The sequence below is a fragment of the Dendrobates tinctorius genome, unplaced genomic scaffold, assembly GCF_039654945.1.
Source record: "Dendrobates tinctorius isolate UK_male_01 unplaced genomic scaffold, ASM3965494v1 ptg000151l, whole genome shotgun sequence".
In the NCBI taxonomy this organism is placed as follows: domain Eukaryota; kingdom Metazoa; phylum Chordata; class Amphibia; order Anura; family Dendrobatidae; genus Dendrobates; species Dendrobates tinctorius.
Window position 1 is genome coordinate 32,278,150 of NW_027361818.1, and position 19,773 is coordinate 32,297,922.

A 19,773-nucleotide genomic window follows, 5' to 3' on the forward strand; every position below is an offset into this window, starting at 1 on the left:
AATCACCAGATACTGACAACAATAAGCCCATTCATGGGAGAAAAAACCCCCCAAAAAACAGTACTTATCTGTGAATATATATACTCCTTCATAATGATATCCATAAGGTCCATGATAACATCATTCCTCAGATATAGTCCGCACACTCTCAACGCGTTTCCCTCTACTGCGGGTTCATCAGGAGAGATGCATATTGGTCAGAGCGGTCTGGCAGTGGAGACTAATCCATTACCAAACAAATGTGAACCTGTCCTTACATATTTACTCAGCCCAGGACTTATCAGGAGAACCAACATGGCTCTGATGGGGGCCTCCTAACACTGGTGCCCGGAAGCCATGTTGTGCTGACAAGTGGTGGATGAAATGACAGATTATTACTAGAGAAGTAGAAAAAAGTAATTGCGTAGCAAACAAACAAAAGTTGCCAGACCTGGAATGAAGCTAATTGTCACTATCCAGGCACTTTGTCTGATGACAGGGACATGGTGACAGGAAGGGCAGTGATGTAACCATCAGAGCCAAGACTGGCACAAAGTGTGTCCCGTAATCTGTAGGAAAGTGAGTGGTGGCTTCATAGTGCTGATATGGGGAGGAATATACGGGGCAGATCCACCACCTGCATTACTCTCCACCATCTGCATTAATGATGATACAATCTGTACAACGCACGTTACACTGGAATTACAAAGATGCTTTTGTTTCCTAACAGACGTCTCAGCAAGAAGCGGAGATCCAGCGAGGATTTACTCTGCTCCTCGACTCTGTGCCCAAAGTCACCATGTTCATCTCCCAATGCCAGATCAACCTGTCCTTACAGAGGTTCTCCAGTAACGTGAGGACAATGGCCAACGTCCTGCAAAGAGCTGGCAAGAAGGTGAGGCTGCCGGGCTGCGTGCGCTGCCGATTCCCATGACATGGTCTAGGACACACACACCAAATAAGCATCGAAACCCCTCAGAGATCATCGGAGGCGCTCTGCGTCGGGCATTGTCCTTTTCACAGCCCACACAGAATTTATTCCCGTGTTTCTCAGTACATTATATATGGTGACACTGAAAACTGCAAATAAAGTTCTCGTCATTGGGAAAGTTGTGGCTCTTGGAAGGAGCGGAGGGAAAGACAAAAGAGAAAACATGAAAATTGGCAGAAAGTCATGATTAAAGGTTGTAAAAACTAAGTGCTGTAAAGGCTAGGGTGGTCCACACTGCGCTCTGTAATGACTGTCCAAAATATGACAGATTGTAGTCGCTAAGATTCACAGGATCCAGCTGTCTGAGACAAGCAGGCCCCATACAGAACACAGAGAACGCTTATTACCGTTTCTGCCTTTAGTGTGTACAGTATGATAATGTCGCCTCGTCCTCACCCTGCGCTCGTATAGCTGCTCAGTGTAGGCAGGAGCCACTGGGAGACAATCAGCTCTGCTACCCAGACAGGATCTGCCCTTCTGTAACTGGGGCTCACAGACAAGGCCAAGTTACAGGGAAAATCAGATTGAAAAAGGATTTATATGTTAAAAGCCACCGAGTCTGATAACATCTGATCGGATGACATCTAAGCACATTCGCTCATCATTATCTTTTATCAGTTTATGGGGGTCACAATGTGTAGAATAAATAAAATAAATAAATAAAAAGCAGGTAAAAAAATAAAGCCACTGTCAATCTAAATCACTGTTAGAACTTCAACCTCCGTTGAAATAAAAAACAAAATGTGTCCGATATATACACGTTATTGCTACAGGAAAGAGAATACGTTTTGCAATCTATTTTAGTGATCATAAAAAAAAGTTAAAAAAAGGGAACAACAGACACATATTCCCCTTATTTTGCCACTGATATAAAAACCCCCCAAAGAGTATGGCACTGACATGGGAATAAAACACTAAATCACGACAAGAAGATGTAAAAATATTTTGAATATTCGAATTAGAACAAAATTGACACCAAGAACAAAAAACCCCAAAAAATGTGTCTGGAACAGGGGTAAATGTCGCAGTGCTGAACTGGTTAATATTCTGGAATAAAGACAAAAAAAGTCTATGTGATGGTAGAGAATGTCCATGAAAAGACGAGAGCCGGCGGAGGAGATGTCTGTGATGATTGTGGCTATGAGGACTTCAGTGTGTTCTTCACGTACAGATTACTGCACAGAACATCTTTAGTATCTATAGTATGAAGGACAGGACAATATGATCTGTGTCTCTGATAAGACGCCGACATGGAGAAAACCAGGGCCCAGCTGGACCCCCGACAGGAAATACCAGGAGATACTCATCTGGCAGAGTAATCCCCCAAAGCCACCATACTCCTTCCTGCAAGGCTTAGTCCAGAGCCGCCATACTCCTTCCTGCTAGGCTTAGTCCAGAGCCGCCATACTCCTTCCTGCTAGGCTCCGTCCAGAGCCGCCATACTCCTTTCTGCTAGGCTCAGTCCAGAGCCACCATACTCCTTCCTGCTAGGCTTAGTCCAGAGCCACCGTACTCCATCCTGCTACGCTCAGTCCAGAGTCAACATACGCCTTCCTGCTAGGCTTAGATCAGAGCCGCCCTACTCCTTCCTGCTAGGCTTTGACCAGAGCCTTCATATTCCTTCCTGCTAGGCTTAGACCAGAGCTTCCATACTCTTTCCTGCTAGGCTTAGACCAGAGCTGCCATACTCCTTCCTGCTAGGCTTTGACCAGAGCCTTCATATTCCTTCCTGCTAGGCTTAGACCAGAGCTTCCATACTCTTTCCTGCTAGGCTTAGACCAGAGCTTCCATACTCCTTTCTGCTGGGCTTAGACCAGAGCCACTATACTCCTTCCTGCTAGGCATATATCAGAGCCACCATACTTCTTCCTCCTGGACTTAGACCAGAACTGCCATACCCCTTTCTGCTAGGACTAGACCAGAGCCTTCATACTTCTTCCTGCTAGGCTTAGACTGGAGCCACCATACTCTTTCCTGCTAGGCTTAGACCAGAGCCTTCATATTCCTTCCTGCTAGGCTTAGACCAGAGCCTCCATACTTCTTCCTGCTATGCTTAGTCCAGAGCCGCCATACTCCTTCCTGCTAGGCTCCGTCCAGAGCCGTCATACTCCTTCCTGCTAGGCTCAGTCCAGAGCCACCATACTCCTTCCTGCTAGGCTTAGTCCAGAGCCGCCATACCCCTTCCTGCTAGGCTCAGTCCAGAGCCACCATAATCCTTCCCGCTAGACTTAGACCAGAGTCGCCATACTCCTTCCTGTTGGCTTAGACCAGAGCTGCCATACTCCTTCCTGCTAGGCTTAGACCAGAGCCTTCATATTCCTTCCTGCAAGGCTTAGACCAGAGCTTCCATACTCCTTTCTGCTGGGCTTAGACCAGAGCCACTATACTCCTTCCTGCTAGGCATATATCAGAGCCACCATACTTCTTCCTCCTGGACTTTGATCAGAACTGCCATACCCCTTTCTGCTAGGATTAGACCAGAGCCTTCATACTTCTTCCTGCTAGGCTTAGACCGGAGCCACCATACTCTTTCCTGCTAGGCTTAGACCAGAGCCTTCATATTCCTTCCTGCTAGGCTTAGACCAGAGCCTCCATACTCCTTCCTGCTATGCTTAGTCCAGAGCCGCCATACTCTTTCCTGCTAGGCTTAGTCCAGAGCCGCCATACTCCTTCCTGCTAGGCTACGTCCAGAGCCGCCATACTCCTTTCTGCTAGGCTCAGTCCAGAGCCACCATACTCCATCCTGCTAGGCTTAGTCCAGAGCCACCATACTCCTTCCTGCTAGGCATAGACCAGAGCCGCCATGCTCCTTCCTGCTAGGCTTAGACCAGAACCTTCATATTCCTTCATGCTAGGCTTAGACCTGAGCTTCCATACTCCTTCCTGCTGGGCTTAGACCAAAGCCACTATACTCCTTCCTGCTAGGCTTATATCAGAGCCGCCATACTTCTTCCTCCTGGACTTAGACCAGAACCGCCATACCCCTTTCTGCTAGGATTAGACCAGAGCCTTCATACTTCTTGGGTCGCCCTCCCAGGGCTGTGGGGTACATGGTACCAGGCCAGTGTCAGGGGAATGTGTCACAGCAGCGGTGACCCCGTCCGTGGCCCTGGGCGCCCAAATCAATGGTGATTTGTGATATAGTTTATGTGATAGTTCGTGACGCCACCTGTGGTGTTTGGCAAGCAAGATGTTAAGCCAACGGTGCGTACAGATCCTCTGGGGCTGATGGTGTGTTGCAGCATAGATGGTGTAGCTCCCCACAGGTGAAGCTGTAATCCCAGGGCAGTGTAATTGCAATAGATGAAAAAAGGCGCAGGCGGTGTGAGGAATGCTGGTACCCAGATGTAGCGGTGCTGAAGGTGTTAGCACACAAATGAATGGAAGACACCAGGGCTTGCAGTTCCAACGCTTTACTCACAGTTCATGGTACACACTGGTGCCCGCTTCCATGCCGTGTCCTCCGGGGCAGAGACTCAATCAACCTCCCGGGCAAGTCAGGATTCTCCTCTCCAACACTCCGCCAACATGTACCTTTCCTGAACGACTCCTCTATTGTGCCTTAAGGTGTGAAGAGCTCCAGTACCGTGGTACTCTGAGTTCCTCCTGTCAGATGTTCCTAACAACTCTACTCGTATGGCAGACAGCTGTAGCCTCTCTTGGGGACTCACTTCTCCCGAGTCCTGGCTCTCTATTCAGTTGCTGTTGTGCCCCAAGTCTTAGATGGAAGTAGGGCATTTACAGCCAATGACTCCACCGGTGTCTGCTGCAGAACCATAAGTGTCCATACAACCTTGGGGACCGGGCCCCGGTCTTGCGCTGAGAACCTATAGGCAGGGTTCCTATTCCAACCCACGTCTCCTCTCTGTTTTCCTACTCCTTCGTTCCGCACTGTTCTTTCTCTCTCTTATGGAAGCTTAGGTTGCAGTTCTACGTCTTTCTCCTTCTGTTCCTTTCCCATGCCAGCTGGCTCAGATCACTGAGGCAACTGCAGCACTCCTTCTCCTCGGACCCGTCCTCAGACTCTCCTGACTGACTGTCCTTCTCTCGTCTGACCTCCCGTCAGACTCACCTCCTGACTCCACTCTCAGACTGATCTGACCTGTAACTCTAAATCTTCCCCATCTTTTATATGGATCTCAACTCCACCCACCTCCCAGCACATCGAGTGTTCTAAGCAGGAAACCGCCAAGGCACTCCTAATGTTTAGAGGAGAGAGAGACCTCAATGTGGTTGTGCTGAACTACCCTGTCGTGTGGGATGCGAATGTTGGAGTGTGGAAAGGAGTTCCCAACTTACCTAGTTGGTGGGGCACTACACCTTAGGAGAAGGTGCAGCACCTCTGTGGCGACTGAGCCTCAGGGGCGCCACACCCCCCTCTGTCAAACACAGCACGTCTGCGGGCTGCAAGACAACAAAGTTGACAGTACAGGAACATACAAAATTCTATAATGCTGCACAAACAATTCTCAAACTAAACTTCCCAGTATAGGAGGTACTTATTCTTGAACGTTACAAACAATTCATATTTAACTATCTAAATTTCAAGTCAAAAAGTGCAATCTTTCATTGTAAGTGCCATTATCTGTGACTCACTATCACTTCAGTATTATTCAGCTTTTCCTTCTCTAGTACACATTTCTTGATCAATTTTCTACTTTCACTGTCTCTTCTAGACGCAAGACGCTGACCGCAAGTACCTGGTCCGTCACCTGTCTACTTTCAATTCTTTATTCTGTATTCTATATCAAAACATTCTCAATTCTCTATAAAAGCCATTTCTCAGTTACTAATACTCTTATAAAACACATTATCAACAATAAAACATTTCAAAGATTCTTGTAAGTGCTGGACACCGCTCCCAGCCGGGATTTCTTGCAGTGTCATTTGAGGTAGACATCATCTTCGAAAAGTGTCCATGCAAAACATTATCTTCACAAAGTGTCTTTTACGTAAAACCAAGAGAGAGCACCTAAAGAGGTGCAAACTATTTACAAGAGAGTTTGAGATACACTCCAAGTTCATGATCACTGTAGTTCAAAATTGAAGAACGCTGCCACTGCAAAAATTAGGCAACAAAAGTGCTACCAGAAAAACATGATAACAACAAAAATAGAAACAGGTGCAATGGTGCAAGCAAACCCTCCTGGGTAACGAGATTTTGAACGTTTTCTAATTGTGGTCCCCTCCTGGGGTTCTGGAAGCCGAACGGGAACTGTCACCAGACGTGAGGTTTTCATTGGCCATCTTCAAGTATTCCTCTTCCCAAGGTGTCCAGTTGGTGACCTTTGGCTTAGGCTGCCGGGCTGGGGCTGATTCAAGGGCAGCCGATTTCCTGGGAGCAGGTACCTGAACAGGCTGGGTGACAACTGGGGGTGGAGGTGCAGCAGGTCGCTTCAGCTTGTATCTCTCCAGAAGCTCCCCTGGGATGCGCCGAATATTCAGGGCATACCACCCCCTGAGTCCTTCATGCCGGTTGAATGTCACGTACTCCCCAGGTTGCAGATTCCTATCAGGATGCCCCTTCCTCAGATGGGGCTCCACATCCCGCCGGCTGAAGAAAAGGTCACTTATTCTTTTGGGGTCTGCAATGAACCCGAAACCCTTCTCCTGGTTCACGTTCAAAACTTGCCCCCAGCCAAGTGCATCCCGAGGCCCGTAATGACCAGCACGGGCCTTCTCCTTTCTGGCTAGATCTGGGCCTAGTATTGCTGCTCCCTCTCCCGGTATTCAGCTGCCAGTTGCCGGATGGTAGCCTGACAACTAGCCCAGTTCTCATCTTCCTCCCGCTCCTTCCGGGACCACTCCAAACTGGTCTTACACCGCGGCGCCACCGTCGAGGGTTCTGATGTTTCCCCCTGGGGACAGTCATCCCGGTCCCAGACCAGGTCTAGCATGACCTGGCCAGCCGCTGCAACCGTGGTACACCCCAGGGCTTTCCCAGGTGGAGGGACATCTGACATACCTGGGGCCTCTTGGTGGTGCGGCCTCTGCTCCGGCGGTGGTGATGCCGATGGCGGCTCCAGGTCCGCGGGGGCTTCGGTAGGGACCTGCGCAGCAGTGACAGGTCCGGGCGGGAGCACGGTCTCAGCTCCCTGGCCCTCCGGTAACTTTTTCAGGCAAGTGGCACTCAGCCGCACGGACAGGGTGGAAGTATAGATCAGCGCTGCCTGAGGACAGTCCGGTGCAGCGGTAGCAGGTACCGGTGGAGCGGGTACTGCAGGCGTAGACCCCTCCTGGGCATGTTGCCGGTTCAGCCTCTCCAAGGCCTCCTGTCTCAGCTGCAGCCGGGTGGTCAGCTCGACTATTTTTTCTTCCAGCTGCCAGCGGTTCATCCCGGAGATCAGGTTGGAGCCTTCAACCATGGCGCCAGGGAGATCCGTTTCCCCACGCTCCGCAGGCCTCCTTCCCTCTCTCTCCAAAATGGCGTTCTTCTTCCTGCCTCAGCCCCTTTCCCACCACTGGCTTCTTCTGCCCCTCCTTCCGGGGGCGGCGTCTTCTTCCAGCACCTCCATACCAAGCCAGTATACGAACCCCTCTGGGGATGGGCCATGTCGCTGTCACATAGTAATTCAGGCAGGGAAGGCTCAATACTCTTCGCGGCCTTTTCCTAGGACCTCCCATCTCTTCACGCCCTTCTTCTCCGCGCCAGCGGCCATTTCTAATGTCCATTTTACAGTCTATTAAATTAGGCCTTCTGCACATTTTCAAAAGTTCAAAGTCTCACAAAATTCAGGCGCACAGAACTCGATGGTATCGGGTATTGTCATCCTATTCGTGACGCCAAAATTGGGTCGCCCTCCCAGGGCTGTGGGGTACTCGGAACCCAGGCCGGTGTCAGGGGAATGTGTCACAGCAGCGGTGACCCCGTCCGTGGCCCTGGGCGCCCAAATGAATGGTGGTTTGTGATATAGTTTATGTGATAGTTCGTGACGCCACCTGTGGTGTTTGGCAAGCAAGATGTCAAGCCAACGCTGCGTACAGATCCTCTGGGGCTGATGGTGTGTTGCAGCATAGATGGTGTAGCTCCCCACAGGTGAAGCTGTAACCTCAGGGCAGTGTAATTACAATAGATGAGAATAGGTGCAGGCGGTGTGAGGAATGCTGGTACCCAGATGTAGCGGTGCTGACGGTGTTAGCGCACAAATGAATGGAAGACACCAGGGCTTGCAGTTCCAACGCTTTACTCAAAGTTCATGGTACACACTGGTGCCCGCTTCCATGCCGTGTCCTCCGGGGCAGAAGCTCAATCAATCTCCTGGGCAAGTCAGGATTCTCCTCTCCAACACTCCGCCAACATGTACCTTTCCTGAACGACTCCTCTATTGCGCCTTAAGGTGTGAAGAGCTCCAGTACCGTGGTACTCTGGAATTCCTCCTGTCAGATGCTCCTAACAACTCAACTCGTATAGCAGACAGCTGTAGCCTCTCTCGGGGACTCCCTTCTCCGGAGTCCTGGCTCTCTATTCAGTTGCTGTTGTGCCCCAAGTCTTAGATGGGAGTAGGGCATTTACAGCCAATTACTCCACCGGTGTCTGCTGCAGAACCATAAGTGTCCATACAACCTCGGGGACCGGGCCCCGGCCTTGCGCTGAGAACCTATAGGCAGGGTTCCTCTTCCAACCCACGTCTCCTCTCTGTTTTCCTACTCCTTCGTTCCGCACTGTTCTTTCTCTCTCTTATGGAAGCTTAGGTTGCAGTTCTACTCTTTCTCCTTCTGTTCCTTTCCCGTGCCAGCTGGCTCAGATCACTGAGGCAGCTGCAGCACTCCTTCTCCTCGGCCCCTTCTTCAGACTCTCCTGACTGTTCTTTTCTCGCCTGACCTCCCATCAGACTCACCTCCCGACTCCACTCTCAGACTGATCTGACCTGTAATTCTAAACCTTCCCCATCTTTTATATGGATCTCAACTCCACCCATCTCCCAGCACATCCAGTGTTCCAAGCAGGAAACCACCAAGGCACTCCTAATGTCTAGGAGGAGAGAGAGACCTCAATGTGGTTGTGCTGAACTACCCTGTCGAGTGGGATGCGAGTGTTGGAGTGTGGAAAGGAGTTCCCAACTTACCTAGTTGGTGGGGCACTACACCTTAGGAGAAGGTGCAGCACCTCTGTGGCGACTGAGTCTCAGGGGCGCCACACTTAGACCATAGCCACCATACTCTTTCCTGCTAGGCTTAGACCAGAGCCTTCATATTCCTTCCTGCTAGGCTTAGACCAGAGTCTCCATACTCCTTCCTGCTAGGTTCAGTCCAGAGCCGCCATAGTCCTTCCTGCTAGGCTTAGACCAGGGCCTCCATACCACTTCCTGCTAGGCTTAGACTAGAGCTACCATACTCCTTCCTGCTGGGCTTAGACCAGAGCCGCTATACTCCTCCCTGCTAAGCTTATATCAGTGCCGCCATACTTCTTCCTCCTGGACTTAGACTAGAACCGCCATACCCCTTTTTGCTAGGATTAAACCAGAGCCTTCATACTTCTTCCTGCTAGGCTTAGACCAGAGCCACCATACTCTTTCCTGCTAGGCTTAGACCAGAGTCACCATACTCCTTCCTTCTAGGCTTAGACCAGAGCCTCCATACTCCTTCCTGCTAGGCTTAGTCCAAAGCCGCCATACTCCTTCCTGCTAGGCTCCGTCCAGAGCCGCCATACTCCTTTCTGCTAGGCTCAGTCCAGAGCCAGCATACGCCTTCCTGCTAGGCTTAGTCCAGAGCCACCTGACGCCTTCCTGCTAGGCTCAGTCCAGAGCCGCCATACTCATTCCTGCTAGGCTCAGACCAGAGCTGCCATACTCCTTCCTGCTAGGCTTATACCAGAGCTGCCATACTCCTTCCTGCTAGGCTTAGACAAGAGCTGCCATACTCCTTCCTGCTAGACTTAGACCAGAGCCTTCATATTCCTTCCTGCTAGGCTCAGTCCAGAGCCACCATACTCCTTCCTGCTAGGCTCAGACCAGAACCGCCATACTCCTTCCTGCTATCCTGCTAGGCTCAGACCAGAGCCGCCATACTCCTTCCTGCTAGGCTCAGACCAGAGCAATCATACTCCTTCCTGCTAGGTTCAAACCAGAGCCGCCATACTCCTTCATGCTAGGCTTACACCAGAGCTGCCATACTTATTCCTGCTAGGCTTAGACCAGAGCTGCCATACTCCTTCCTGCTAGGCTTAGACCAGAGCCTTCATATTCCTTCCTGCTAGGCTTAGACCAGAGCTTCCATACTCCTTCCTGCTAGGTATAATCCAGAGACGCCATACTCCTTTCTGCTAGGCTCAATCCAGAGCCTCCATACCCGTAACTGCTAGGCTTAGTCCAGAGCCGCCATACTCCTTCCTGCTAGGCTCTGTCCAGAGCTGCCATACTCCTTTCTGCTAGGCTCAGTCCAGAGCCACCGTACTCCTTCCTGCTAGGCTTAGTCCAGAGCCGCCATACACCTTCCTGCTAGGCTCAGTCGAGAGCCACCATACTCCTTCCTGCTAGGCTCAGACCAGAGCCGCCATACTCCTTCCTGCTAGGCTTAGACAAGAGCTGCCATGCTCCTTCTTGCTAGGCTTAGACCAGAGCCTTCATATTCCTTCCTGCTAGGCTTAGACCAGAGCTGCCATACTACTTCCTGCTAGGCTTAGACTAGAGCCGCTATACTCCTCCCTGCTAAGCTTATATCAGTGCCGCCATACTTCTTCCTCCTCGACTTAGACCAGAACCTCCATATCCCTTTCTGCTAGGATTAAACCAGAGCATTCATACTTCTTCCTGCTAGGCTTAGACCAGAGCCACCATACTCTTTCCTGCTAGGCTTAGACCAGAGTCACCATACTCCTTCCTTCTAGGCTTAGACCAGAGCTGCCATACGCCGTCCTGCTAGGCTTAGTCCAGAGCCGCCATACTCCTTCCTGCTAGGCTCAGTCCAGAGCCGCTATAGTCCTTCCAGCTAGGCTCAGTGTAGATCCGCCATAGTCCTTCCTGCTAGGCTTACATACGGGTATATATTATATACAGGAGGAGATGACATACAGGTATACACTATATACAGGAGGAGATGACATACAGGTATATACTATAAACAGGGGAGATGACACAGGTATATACTATATACTGGAGGAGATGACACAGCTATATATTATATACAGGCGGAGATGATACACAGGTATATACTATATTCAGGAGGAGATGACACAGGCATATTCTATATACAGGAGGAGATGACACAGGTATATACTATATACAAGAGGAGATGACACAGGTATATACTATATACAGGAGGAGATGACACAGGTATATACTATATACAGGGAAGATGACACACAGGTATATACTATATACAGGGGAGATGACACACAGGTATATACTATATACAGGGGAGATGACACAGGTATATACTATATACAGGAGGAGATGACACAGGTATATACTATATACAGGGAAGATGACACACAGGTATATACTATATACAGGGGAGATGGCATACAGGTATATACTATATACAGGAGGAAATGACACACAGGTATATACTATATACAGAGGAGATGGCACAGGTATATACTCAGCAAGCAGTTAATCCTGAATGCTATCTATGTGTTTTCAACTCTGCAAACTTATATCTGGTAACCAGCTTTTCCAATCTCTGCTCTGAATCCACTCCTGTGTCTCCATTCAATGTCAGCAAGCAGTTAATCCTGAATGCTATCTATGTGTTTTCAACTCTGCAAACTTATATCAGGTATATAGTTTTTTTTTCAACTTACTCTGCTTGTCCCCTTATGTTGTGAGGTCAAGAAACTTTTCAAAGTGCTTTATGATCCATGTAGTGCTGGACATGTGTTTATTTGACCACAACATTTTATTGGGTCCTGGTGTCTCAATTTAGTGTGATTGATTAACGAGAAGAGAGCCAAAAAAAAAACAAAAAAAAAACTTAGCCTTAACCTCCTATATATTCAGACCTAGCTAGGGGGAGCATTTATGCAGGGGTGGCATTTATGCACATGTAATCTAAGTACATGTATCAAAGTACTACTGGCAGTTATAACATGGCAGTTAGACAGGGCAGGAGACAGGTAAGACATTTATATACATCTACTCCCTGTACATTTGGAGTACAACAAATATATACCATATGCATTTGTGTAATTTTAATCCTGGCCGCTGCATTCACACACATCCACCGCCCTGGCATTAACTCTCTACATTCCATCCATATTGGCCCCTCGCTTCTTTCCTCTCCTATGTATAGCACTCACGCTCTTTTCACATTGTTAAATTGCACAGATCCAGGCAGTCCCACCATTCAACACCAGAGACGCTCTCACAAATCACTTAACCATCTGCTCACTCTTTCTATCCTCCTTCTCCTAGTCGCAGGAGACATTGCTCCCAACCCTGGTCCCCCATGTTATAGAAAGTCAAACCCCCCCACTGCTACACTCAGAAACCCCTCTAATCTTATTAATATTCCCTGCCTGCCATCTATCTCTCTTAATTGTGCACTTTGGAATTCTCGCTCAGTGTGTAACAAACTCTCCTTCATTCATGACTTCTTCCTTTCTAATTCTCTTAACCTCCTGGCTCTTACTGAAACCTGGATCCAGCAGTCAGATACTACCGCTGCTGCTGCTCTTTCATACGGGGGACTACACTTCTCTCATACCCCAAGATCAGACAATAGAGCTGGTGGAGGCGTTGGTCTGCTCCTATCACCAAAATGTACCTTTCAGGTTATCCCTCAAGTACCCTCACATGTCTTCCCTTCTTTTGAGGTTCATGCCGTCAGACTCTACACCCCCTTCTCCATGCAAGTGGCGGTGGTGTATCGTCCTCCCGGCCCCTCCCATCAGTTCCTGGATCATTTTGCCACTTGGCTTCCACATTTTCTCTCCTGTGACATCCCTACCCTCATCATGGGAGATTTCAACATCCCCATTGCTCTTCCCCTCTCACCATATGCTACTCACCTTTTATCTCTAACCTCCTCATTTGGCCTTTCGCAGCTTACTAATTCTCCAACGCATGAAGACGGAAACTCCCTCGACTTGGTCTTCTCTCGGCTTTGTGCAGTGGATGATTTTGCAAACTCCCCTCTCCCGTTCTCTGACCACAATCTTCTTTCACTCTCTATAAAGAACTGCCAGGCTGCTCAGGTCACCCCCACTGTCCAGACTTATAGAAACATACAGGCCATTAACACCCAGAAACTTCTGAAGAACTTGCAGTCTTCATTGGCCCCTATCTCCTCCCTCTCATGTCCTGATTCTGCATTGAAGCATTACAATGAAACACATCAAAGTGCCCTGGATGAATTTGCACCCCCTATAAATAGAACACCACAACACAGACGGTGACAACCCTGGCACACGGTGCAAACACGTTTCCTGCAGCGGTGCTCCAGGTGCGCCGAACGTCTGTGGAGAAAATCCAATCTACACGAAGATTTCATCCATTTTAAGTTTATGCTTAGAACATACAACACTGCCCTTCACCTCTCCAAACAAACCTATTTCAACACCCTCATCACCTCACTGTCCAATAACCCGAAACGTCTCTTTGACACTTTTCATTCTCTACTCAATCCAAGAGTACAGGCCCCAACCACGGAGCTCCGAGCTGACGATCTGGCCAATTACTTCAAAGAAAAAATTGACCAGATCCGACAGGAAATTATCTCCAAATCCCCTCATACCATGCACTGTCCTCCCTCCCCCACTGCATCTAACTCACTCTCTGATTTTGAACCAGTCACAGAAGAAGAAGTAAGCAGGCTCCTTGCATCTTCTCGCCAAACTACTTGCACCAGTGACCCATTTCCGTCACATCTCCTCCAGTCCCTTTCCCCTGCTGTCACCCCTCACCTAACTAAAATATTTAACCTCTCTCTCTCTTCTGGTATTTTTCCCTCCTCATTTAAGCATGCCATCATACATCCACTACTTAAAAAACCATCCCTCGACCAAAACTGTGCCGCTAACTATAAACCTGTCTCTAATCTTCCCTTCATCTCTAAACTCCTGGAACGCCTGGTCCACTCCCGTCTTATCCGCTATCTCTCAGAAAACTCTGTTCTCGACCCTCTCCAATCCGGTTTCCGCTCTTTACACTCCACTGAAACTGCCCTCACTAAAGTCTCTAATGATCTGCTAACAGCTAAATCAAATGGTCATTACTCCATGCTAATTCTCTTGGATCTCTCTGCAGCATTCGACACTGTGGATCATCAGCTCCTCCTCACTATGCTCCATTCCATTGGCTTCAAGGACACCATTCTCTCCTGGTTCTCCTCCTATCTCTCCGACCGCTCCTTTACTGTTTCTTTTGCCGGTTCCTCCTCCTCTCACCTTCCCCTTACTGTTGGGGTTCCTCAAGGATCGGTTCTAGGCCCCCTCCTCTTCTCCTTGTACACTGCCCCTATTGGTCAAACAATCAGTAGATTTGGTTTCCAGTACCATCTCTATGCTGATGACACCCAATTATACGCTTCTTCTCCTGACATCACGCCAGCCTTTCTAGAAAACACTGGCGATTGTCTAAACGCTGTGTCTAATATCATGTCCTCACTATATCTGAAACTGAACCTGTCAAAGACTGAACTCCTGGTGTTTCCTCCCGCTACTAATGTACCTACACCCGACATTGCTATTTCTGTGTGTGGTTCCACTATTACTCCCCAGCAACATGCCCGCTGTCTTGGGGTCATACTTGATTCCGAGCTTTCCTTTGCCCCCCACATTCGATCACTGGCTCGCTCTTGTCATCTGCACCTCAAAAACATTTCTAGAATTCGACCTTTTCTTACTTTTGACTCTGCAAAAACTCTTACTGTTTCTCTTATTCATTCTCGTCTCGACTATTGTAACTCTCTTCTAATCGGTCTCCCTCTTACCAAACTCTCCCCTCTCCAATCTGTCTTGAATGCTGCAGCCAGGATCATATTCCTCACCAATCGTTACACCGATGCCTCTACCTTGTGCCAGTCATTACACTGGCTACCCATCCACTCCAGAATTCAGTATAAACTTATTACCCTCACCCACAAAGCCCTCCATGGCTCAGCACCACCCTACATCTCCTCCCTTGTTTCAGTATACCACCCTACCCGCGCCCTCCGTTCTGCTGATGACCTGAGGTTAGTATCCTCAATAGTCAGAACCTCCCACTCCCGTCTCCAAGACTTTACACGTGCCGCGCCAATTCTTTGGAATGCACTTCCCAGGTCAATACGATTAGTCCCCAATCCCCACAATTTTAAGCGTGTCCTGAAAACGCATTTATTCAGACTGGCCTATCGCCTCAACACATTAACCTAACCTATCCCTGTGTGGCAGAGCCAAAAGTTTTACCATAACCAGGTTCCCAGCATCATGTTCCCACATGCTTTATGCATCCATTAGCCCTCTGTGTCTGTACTGTTACACACTTAACATTATGGCTGGTCCATACAATCAGGGCAACTGTTACCACCCACCTTTCGTGTCTACCTCTTTCCTCACAGATTGTAAGCTTGCGAGCAGGGCCCTCACTCCTCTTGTTATTTGTTATAATCTACTGTATGTGATTATTGTTATGCTGTAATGTCTATTGTCTGTACAAATCCCCTCTGAAATGTAAAGTGCTACGGAATATGTCGGCGCTATAAAAATAAAATTTATTATTATTATATTATTATACTATATACAGGGGAGATGGCATACAGGTATATACTATATACAGGGGAGATGGCATACAGGTATATACTATATACAGGAGGAGATGACACAGGTATATACTATATACAGGAGGAGATGGCACACTGGTATATACTATATACAGGAGGAGATGGCACACAGCCATAATTTATGTGCAATATAATCATTATAGTTTGTTATAACTGACCACATTTAGTTACTATGCCCGGGCAATGCCGGGCTCTTCAGCTAGTATACTATAAAGTGTAGAGATGTGCCAGTGTATATAGTGTACATTCCACACTATATACACAGTAGCATACTATATGAACAACTCTACACTGAATCCTCCGGATCGCAGCCGGGAAAACAAAGAGACAGTCCTGGGTTAGTTGCCGTGAGTGACCGCACTGCCATGTATGCAGGGGGTGCCAGACGTTTTGACTCCGTTTGGCCCTGTGTTGCCTCACACAGGGAGTGCTCTGCAGACCACCTGCTCTGTCTGCTTGCAAAACCAAAACTGACCCACCCAAACTCTTCCTGCAGGGTTTCTTTTTCCTTCACTCCTATCTGTGGCCATAGGCCACTTATAAGATCTGGGCTGGAGGAAATGGACCGGACCCCACTACCTTCCTGCAGTCAGTTTCAAAAATAAAAGCCCATACCGGGTTTTCCTGAACAAGCTCCTTGATCAAATAACTTGACCAGGTTCAAACTTACTTTTAGTCTGCCTTGTGACTCACAGACATGCTGCTGTGACCACAAGGCACTCCAGCAGATCTAATACGCTTCTGAGCGCTTCCTGGGGGACACAGAGGGACCCTCACATATGACTCCGGTCACTGCCTCACAATACATAACACAGGCACAGAGAAACATTTATTTTGAGAGTTACCCAGATCCTTGAGATAAAGAGGAAACTGATAAGGAGCTGCAGCATGTGCAGTGAAACATGGTGAGCAGAAAAAACTTTTGAATAAAGCCCCTATGTGCGCATGCTATCTTGCTTGTCTGCACTGAGGGCCGTCGCGGCCACCATGCACGCATCATCATTGTAGTTGTTATTTATTATTTTTATTCGTTTTATAGGAACAAACCAATCTGACTTTTTGCTCACCTCTAGAAAACAGGGACATAGAAATACACTGCTACGTACAATGTATCTCCATGCACTTGTATCTTTTGTGTCTGGGTTTACTGCCTACAATAAAGCTCAAGATTACCAAATTCTCCAATCTCCATCAATGTGAGCTGTGAATTGAGGCCAAATACAGTCTGTAAGATATGGTTGCTCAATAGTTGTGTGAATTAGCCTGTAATCACAATCCTGGTTTGGCTGAAATCTCCCTTTCTAGTATAATTCGATGATTTATGCTCCATTAATAAGTCTCCTTTTATTTTCCTTTAGGGTGAAGCACACAATCCAGAACTTGGAGTTCGGACTCTCGACGTATCGACTTTAAAACAATTCTACACTGTTTACAAAAACTTTTTAGTAGGAAAATACAAATTTCTGATGGTGTCTCTGTGCAGAAGCCTTCAGCACAGATGAGGCCCTGGACAGAGGTCACCTTCGCTCCACTCCACAAAACAGGGACTACTGATGGATGCAAGTGTTTGATGGACGACTTATGTGTTTGTAGCGTTTGTTTATTCTACAGTGGAAAAAGGTCAATGTGATGAAGAGAGTTTATATTTGATATTAAGTTAAATTGTAAATAGTCGGACATATTTATCTTTGGCTTAAATAAATCTATTTTCTTGTGCTCGGTTGGTGTTCTTGATGTTGGTGCCTGGCAGGACACCAGTCACGGTGATGACCACAGGATACGTTCGCTTTGTGCTTTCTCATTCATCTTGTTTATGTAGTTTAAAGCAAAATATCAAGGAAACTGAGAGACAGACAATATGTCGTGGTGGTAGAGAATTCCCAGCCATTCTCTGGCTCCAAAGAGGACCAGAGTGATGACGCCATGCTTCGCCAAGCTACTTCCCTTTGTGACAGATCTTTCCTGTCATAAGCATCTGTAATCGGCCATCTTTTATCACTGGCGTACAACTTCCCAGGAGGCGGGGAGAAAATGTGGAGTAACCGGCAGGACTACTGCTAAAAATGGCCATTGTGCTCAAGACAATATCTGTACAACGTCTGTAGAAGTTCAGGCAGCAAGTCTTCCTATTATCCTGACGCATGACCCATTCTGGTGACCGGTCGAGAATTCTCAGATCAAAGCGTCCTGAAAACTGCTTAGAAGAGTGACTCAAAGGTCTCATTATCTGCGTAACATTATCTGCGGCTCTCATCCTAATGTCTACACACATGTTGACTGTACAGAAAAGGCTTGAAGAAGATTAGAGATACTAGCACTGCGAATAGCACCACAAATCCAGAGTGAGTCCATGACTTTTCGGCCCTATGATATGGGCCTTCATCAGACACAGATTACAAGAGTAAGTTATCCGCTTCATGGATTGGCGAGAGCACCCAGCACCAGGCTGGAATGTGGATAACTTACCCTATACCTCCTGGTGCTTTCATTGCAATCCGTGTCTGATGAAGGCCCATGTCATAGGGTTGAAACGTCATTGACTCACTCTGAGTTGCCTGAATAAAGATTTGTTACGCTATTTGGAGTGCCAAGTATCTCTTCTCTTCTTCATGTGCATTGGGGGAGCGCTTCTTGAGCACCCAATCCTTTTCTTCAAGAGTGCCTTATACCTACCACCATACTGTATGGAAAATGTATGGAATATTTGGTGCCGGCCTGTTACACAGCCAATAAGTATGTGGTGATTGCCTGTGTTACTGTAATGCCATAGCCATCTTGGTTGTGGCATTACTGTGGTTGGCAGGCCATGTGACATCATCAAAGGTTATAAAAGAAGAGAAGGCACACGGTTCGGCACACTGACCCCATTACACAGCTCTGTGACCCTTCGTATTGGAGTGAGAGAGTGCTTGTCCAGTTCTGTGTGTGCACAGAATAATGAATCAGAGGCCTGTAGAGTAGATACTGATGCTGAAGCTGAGCCACCATACTAACAGACCTTCCAAGGGCTAATCGTCTGTATCACATACAATATGCATTTAGTGTAGGGAGAAAGAGTTGCAGGAGCAGGGACAGGGACAGAATCCAGTCTGTAGGCAGGGATTAGGGCTGTGCAGTCTGTAGACAGGGATTAGGCCTATGAAGGCCATTGGCAAATATACAGCAGCAGCTTATTTTGTGGGAGTTGAAAAAAATTGAATATATTTTGATTTATCAAGTATTACGTGCTTTGAGGTCCTTGTTTGTGTTATATAACACTACCAAAAATTGTTGAAACATTTTCCTACATTTCTCACCCACACACTATTCTATAGCGTGGAGTATATATTTCTGTGATCTTTAAAACTAAAGAAAAGATTTTAAAATGTTTGTAGGCCTCCATTTCTCAGACATAGAGTGTTATGTGGTCTGTGAACATTTCTGTGATCTCTAAAGCTGGAGCACAAGAAACACGCCCATCCATGACACATAGGTTCTAGTCCCACGTTGCAGGGAGGCACAGTACACAACTTCTGAAGCCAGAGTGGTGCAAACAGGTGGTCGGTTGGATAGCAGATGCTGCTGTAATGCTGCTTAGATGGTATGATGCGCAACCTCCACCAGGGGGTGCTGGTGGGGTAGAAAGGTTGCACTAACCGTGGAGCAACACAGTGCCGCAGCACAGGGGCCACTAGATGGCAGAAGAGTAGTCAGACAGGCCGGGTCAGAAACCAACAGGAAATGCAGTACCAGAGGACAGAGCAATAAACGTGGTCAACACAAGCCAGAAAGGTCAGAGCCAAACGGGAGCAGGAACACCAGAGATGGAAGACAGACAAACAGGTCAGAGGACAAGCCGGGTCAAATACCAAGGAGTCACAACACGGAAAGCAAGCACTAAGACGAGCAAAGTCATAGGGGATGGCAGGAAAAGGACCTAGGTAAACAGGCAGAGGCTAAATCAGGTTATAACGGGGTCAGCCGCTCAAGCCGGAGGCAGGAACTATAACTGACACTGCCTGCAGGTAGCAGCAGACTGAAATAGCCAAACAGATCCCAAAACAAGGCAGGGAAAGTTAACCCCCGCATGACCAGACCGGGGGAGAAAATGACCAGAAACAAAC

General features: G+C 47.9%; 1 protein-coding gene across 1 annotated transcript in view; it reads left to right on the forward strand.

Moving 5' to 3' along the window:
• The window catches only part of LOC141050031 (erythropoietin-like), a 75,110-nt gene extending 57,730 nt beyond the window's left edge, over positions 1 to 17,380 (forward strand). Inside the window, exons 4-5 of the mRNA XM_073546866.1 lie at positions 710 to 874; positions 17,029 to 17,380. Of these exons, the coding sequence (XP_073402967.1) occupies positions 710 to 874; positions 17,029 to 17,172 (309 nt within the window). The 3' untranslated portion in view covers positions 17,173 to 17,380. The remainder of the gene's footprint in view (positions 1 to 709; positions 875 to 17,028) is intronic.
• Positions 17,381 to 19,773: the final 2,393 nt, after the last annotated feature.